This window comes from Agrilus planipennis, unplaced genomic scaffold (assembly GCF_000699045.2).
Source record: "Agrilus planipennis isolate EAB-ADULT unplaced genomic scaffold, Apla_2.0 scaffold10, whole genome shotgun sequence".
Taxonomy (NCBI): Eukaryota; Metazoa; Arthropoda; class Insecta; order Coleoptera; family Buprestidae; genus Agrilus; species Agrilus planipennis.
The window spans coordinates 614,280-620,298 of NW_020442465.1; the positions used below are offsets into that span (position 1 = coordinate 614,280).

The 6,019-nt window shown below is 34.0% G+C and overlaps 1 protein-coding gene across 1 annotated transcript in view; it reads right to left on the minus strand.

Moving 5' to 3' along the window:
- LOC108732425 overlaps window positions 1-6,019 on the minus strand; it is a 77,888-nt gene that overhangs the window by 40,984 nt on the left and 30,885 nt on the right. The window contains exon 2 of the mRNA XM_025981014.1: window positions 2,930-3,525. Coding sequence (XP_025836799.1) covers window positions 2,930-3,146 — 217 coding nt within the window. The 5' untranslated portion in view covers window positions 3,147-3,525. The remainder of the gene's footprint in view (window positions 1-2,929; window positions 3,526-6,019) is intronic.

Below are 6,019 nucleotides of genomic sequence, written 5' to 3' on the forward strand. Positions count from 1 at the left end.
TTTAAGAGAGTTCCAAAATTTATGCAATATTGTTTTTGATGATAGCTTTTTAGCTGAAACCATCTATATAATGTAGTTGGAGAGCTTTTGCATATTAAGACATACTCCATTATTTTGTACACATTCTCAAATTTAAATTTAATTAATGAAAAACAATTTAACGATCTGTATGAGTTATAAACAGAACAAACAAGTACAGGTTGACACAAATAGGAAGAAGTGTGAATTGTTTCCGCCTAAGCCTGCGCGGTAAACTGAATGTTTGTGGAAGCGAGGGAAGCCACTTCTATTCGACCGTTTGGCTAGATATCATTCGGGAGCACCACAATTACTTCTGTGGGTTCTTGCTATTTGCGTGTTTTTATTGCTTTTGCTATTGTTATTGATTTTACTGGTGTTATTACAGTTCGCTTTCTTGGATCCATGTGCTTTTCTTTTGTTTCATTGCGAGCTGCAGTATTCAATTATTTTAAAACAGTCGACAATTTGGTTAGTAATTCATGTGGGTTCCTTCTTAATGTTTAAATCCTATTGATTCTACCGCCCTTCTTCCTCCGAATACTTTCTATGTCTTTCTGTCGCGCTTAAACGTTGCTAATTGAAAATTCTTCCTATTTTTGTCAAGCTGTACCTTGTTTCTATTCTCTAGCTTGACTAAAATATTTGCAGCGTGTTGGGAGTCAATTCATTTCTACATTAGCAAGTGAAGTCTATTGATTATAAATCCTAATTGATTGGTTACTTAATGTACAATATTTTAATCTAAATTTCAATGAAGTTGAACTTCAATAATGCACAAAAAACGTTGAACAGGAACATCAGGTTCTTTAATACATATTTTTTGGTTTTGCGAAAATTTTATGTCAGCATCTCAGCCAATCAGTTTTATAATAAAGTTTAAACTCAAATACCACAAAAAAAGTTTTCAGAATTTACGTCTGCCGTTTCTTAAGGAAACTTTTTCGAAGTGGCCTTACTTTTGCTTCTCGGTACCTATAAACATGTAAGTATATTACGTAGGAAAGTCAAAGTTTCTGAAAATGAAATGAAAAGAAGTACAAATATGAACGCTACACGGAGGAGACCTTGTAAAAACTTCGAGAACTTCATCTCTATGTTATACAAAGCGCTTTGAAGTTTTCTTTACGGAGAAATCTTTTTCCCAAATCATGTTTTCTAAATGTAGCAGGTATGAGACCTGTAATTTAATCTGGGTATATTGGAGATTTTACTGTTACCGCACAAAAGTTGAATACTCTGATTTATTGATAACTTGCTTTACTGCAATAAAGAATAAAGCAGTTTTATTGCAAACATAATTACGTCCATGGCAGTAAAAACTCGTGAGGTATACTTCGTTTACTTTGTGTAGCGATGTGACCTTCAGTTTGACCGGCGCAAAGTAGAAAAGAACAGCACTAGGCCAGAAAAGGAAGGAGACAACTCTCGGCCAAACTCTTAACCGGTGAGGAGCGTATAATTCGTACAGTACTGCACGGAAAAATTGACCAATTTATCCACTACAATTGCATTGCTCAAATGTGCTGTTATTGCTACCAATTACTACTGAAAATATCAACGAGATATTTATTTATATTTGAAGATATATTAAAGGCTTTAACGCTTGTTTTCGACTCGCACTACTATTCATGATTGAACAAAACTTTTGGCAGGTACTGTACGAAAAAGAATGTTTAATGAACAAGAGTCGAGAGTATAATGAGCTTTTTTCTCCCTACCTACGTTTTTGTCAGCACTCATGAAAGACATAGGAAGGGGCACATCAGTAGAGAAAGTAAATGAGGTATATGTACAGGTTAGAAGTAAAAACAGGGGCAAAAGGGAGGTTAGATTACTATTCGTAAATAATTAGTAGTGATGAGAAAAATTACATTTTCGTAAGACCAAAACCAAGAACGAGCGAACAAGATCAAGACTAAAACCAAGACCAATACTAAGATTAAAACGAAACGAACAAGACCAAGGCTAAAACGAACTCATGACTAAATGAAAAGTTACTGCTTCCTGCAGATTTATGAGTTAAACTAATTGAAACAACTTTAATATATTCTTTTCTTGGAACAAACCATGTTCAGTATTTGAAAGTTTCACTTTGCTTTACTAGATTGTAATACTTAATAATAAAAAAAAAACAAAACTTTACCACTGTTTGCGAAAAAGGATCTACAAGGATGCCCTAGGAGTAAGCGTTCTTTGTTCCTACGTTTGGATAGCATATGGTTGAAATATAGAGACAAATTAATTTTTTTTTCTAATTTTTTTCACCTGTTTTAAGTTTTTGTACTATTTTGTTATCTAAAAGGTTGATTTGTACATTGGTAACGGTAAGTTTTACAGTTTTCATAACTCTCACAACTATCGCAATTATTTTCTTTAAAAGTCATGACAAGGTCGCATGTATGACAGAAAATTTCAAATAGGAAAATTTGTGCTTAGAAGAATTATTAAAAAAAAAAACGCATGTTTCAAATTAAATGAACAGGACCAAGGCTTAACACGCAAGACCAAGATGAAGACCGAGGCTATATGAGCAAGACCAAGGTCAAGACGGAGGCTATTTCAGTAAGACCATAATCAAGGTTATAAGCATTTGAGAAAGATCAAGGTTAGAAGCATTGAACAAAACCAAGACCAAGGTCAAGACCGAGACTATTTCAGCAAGACCAAAATCAAGGTTACAAGCTTTTGAGGAAGACCAAGATTAGCAGCATTGAACAAATCCAAGACCAAGGTTAGAAGCATTTGAGCATGACCAGGATCAATATCAAGACTCTCCTTAACAAGGAAAACCGTTCAATCCCTTGATTTTCGTTATAGAGGGTTTACACTATATATGTACGGCTACTATTTCTATTATGTTAGCTATGGAATCCTTATAAAGTATGAGTTATGAAAAAAGAAAACTTACGAATCGTCGTTGAATTAATTTTCTTCACATAAGGGCACACCCGCCACAGACCAATGCGGAAGCTGATTGAAGTGGTAATTTCCGAATTTGGCAGTCGTACTGGTTCCTTTGTGTATATCCAATTTCCGCTTACAAATGCTGTTAATAGAGTGACGAGCGCTAAAAATCCAAAAAAGAGACCTATTCGGGACGATCCACTTAATGGACCGCAGCACATTTTATCGACTCTATTAATTTTTATTACTGTTTTACAGAATTATAAAAAGTGGTGACCGCTTTTTAATTTCATCGTCCATTTCATTGGCAAACACAAAGTGTCAAGTGTCTTAATAAGCACCGAAAAACTGCTTCTTTTTAGGCGTATTCGTTTTAATTTTGTATTATGCTTCATTTTTGCAGAATTTAGATGAGATGATCATGAAAATATCATTTCAGAAGTAGCGGTTTTACTATTATGAAATTTTTAATGGTGTCTATCATGTTTATTAGTCATTTATAGTTTTAATAATAAATTTAATAGTTGTTGAATTTCTTAATCATTCAATATGGATTACGGAGTCCAGGATTTGTAGCGGTAACATTTCGACGGAAGTCATCTGAAACAAAAAACTGACAGTCAGTTTTGGCCTTTATTTAAATTAAATATTCGAAGCAACATATTCAAGACGTATGAAAAGCTTTTTGTTTAAGGTACCTATTTAATCATAACTAAGCTTTTCCAGAGGCTTTGTTTGGTTGAACAAATCCTTAATCTTATTTTACGCCAACTACTCACTTGACAGTTGAAAAATTAGCAGCATTTTGACTACAGCCCCGTCCTTCTCTTCACTTTAAGTGTTAATGCCGTCTCAGAATTTGAGCCTGAGTTAGTTAAAAGTTCACTCAACTATTCCACTTTTGCAGTAGTGTTCCGTCAAACTTTATTGAGTGATTAGGTATTTGGTTATTAACTCTTTTTTCATAAAAATCGTCCCAGACATGGAACGGGCCACTTAGTTTTTCTTGCATTAAAAAAAAACTTTTGGATGTTTCAATCCCCTCGGCCACTAATGCTGGTTGGTGGGCAATCCCTCCAGACTACGCCGGAAGGTAGGGCGGATAGCCCTCTTCGGTCTTTTTTCAGGGAATGGGTAGATGGTGGATCGGGTGAGAAAGATGAGAGGAATGAAATGAAAACAGAAGAGAATGAGAGATTATCAGTGAATATAAACTGCCCCAGCATTTACCTAAATGATCCAAGGAAACCTTAGAAAACTTGGCAGGTGGATCCGGAATCGAACCGAGCCAAACATTAGTCTAAACCTGTAGTCATTTTGCTCGGTCGTACGTTTAATATTTCCATACAGTAGAATATATATGCAAGTTGGTTAATGTCATGTAACTGAAACTATATCGCCATCTATAGAGATTTTCTACTAATTGTAGTACTTTACTATTATTGCAGATGGCAACATACTGCCACTTACTTGATATTATGTAGAAATTTCTGTTTAATCGATGGTTTATCGAAAATCGAAACTATCCAGGCACCTTTTCAAATTGACAGTGTTTGTAAGAATTAGGGACTATTAAAAACAACAGTTAGAAGAAAATATCTATAGACGGAAATATACTGAGAACTACTCGAATTCCTAAATTTTATTTAAATTTCAATCCTTCTTAATTACAATTGTTCGTAATGAATTCGATTTAAATATGAAAAATTTGATCCATCAGTCGTTATTTGCATGTGTTATTCTAAAAACTATTAAATTATTTCCAATGTACCTAAGCGCAATGTGATCCCCATTAATACAGGAGACGCAGCTGGTATTAATTAATAATCGGAAATAATGTTTTGATTTGTATGACGCCACCAAAATATTGATTAAGCACAAAATATGTAGGTATACGTTGTAAAGTAATGTTGTATTTACACATTGTTCTGATCATGAGAAATGGCAATGGCATGGATTGAAACATGTTAAGTAATTCATAAAAGGTGTTTTTATAAAAAATCATACAATTTGATTTTGACTTATTTCGGGTTCTAATTCCTTTTAAATTGGAATATGTTTCAACTAAATAAACAGCAATATACATATAGATTCAAGACTAATGAGAGAAATGCAAACGAATGTGTTATTTAGATATGCACATTAGATCTATTTAGCTCCTTCCTGCACTATTGTAAATTTGTAAGCACATTTCATAGGGGTTGCCTTAAAGCAAGTTTAATATCTGGCAAATTCCGTTCTAAACGTATTTTCATTAGCAGCAAACGACCTTCTAATGGGGGTTGATTTTAATTTAAAGTCGTCGACAAGATTGAGTGATATAACGGAAGCCCTTTGACATGCAGTTTCATTATATCTGTGGAACTACCAAGCAAATTAGGACCATGATTTTGACATCGAAGATTCTCATAACGACAGGATGAACTAGACTGGAAGTAATTCTTTTATTAACCTTATCGTCAATAGCGATAGGTATTTGAATTTGAAATTTACGGTTTTCTTTATAATTATACAGAACTGACTGGTGCATCTACAAACAAGTGTGTCGGAGCGTACCTAAACTATAAAACGAAATTAATTAAAAATTAATTTTTAAATTAATCTGTGGAACAAGCCGTTGTTTTTTTTTTTAAGAAATATGTACATCATACATATTTTAGAGAGGTTAATAATATCTAACAATTATTTAGACAATAATGTGAATTAATGTTCAACCCAGATTCGGGGGATTAACTCAATAAAGCGAGGAAAAATTGTAACTGCAGTCACACTCGCTGGGATTCGAACTCGGGACCTTCGGCTTTACGCGCCAACACTTTCTTCACTAAGCTACGAATGGCGACATCAATAATAAGGATTAAATGTATCCACAAGGTTAGCGAATCGTAGGAACTAATTTTATACATGTATGTACATCTCAACATATCCATACGAAATACTTTGATGAAATTTGTTCTTTGTACTTGACGGAGGTAGGTAGAGCGTGGGCGCGTAACGCCAAAGGTTCCGGATTGTGTGTGATAGCAGTGACAATTTTTCTTCATTAATTTGAGGTGAAGGGTTGAATAAGTGTTTTTAACTTTTTAATGTTTTA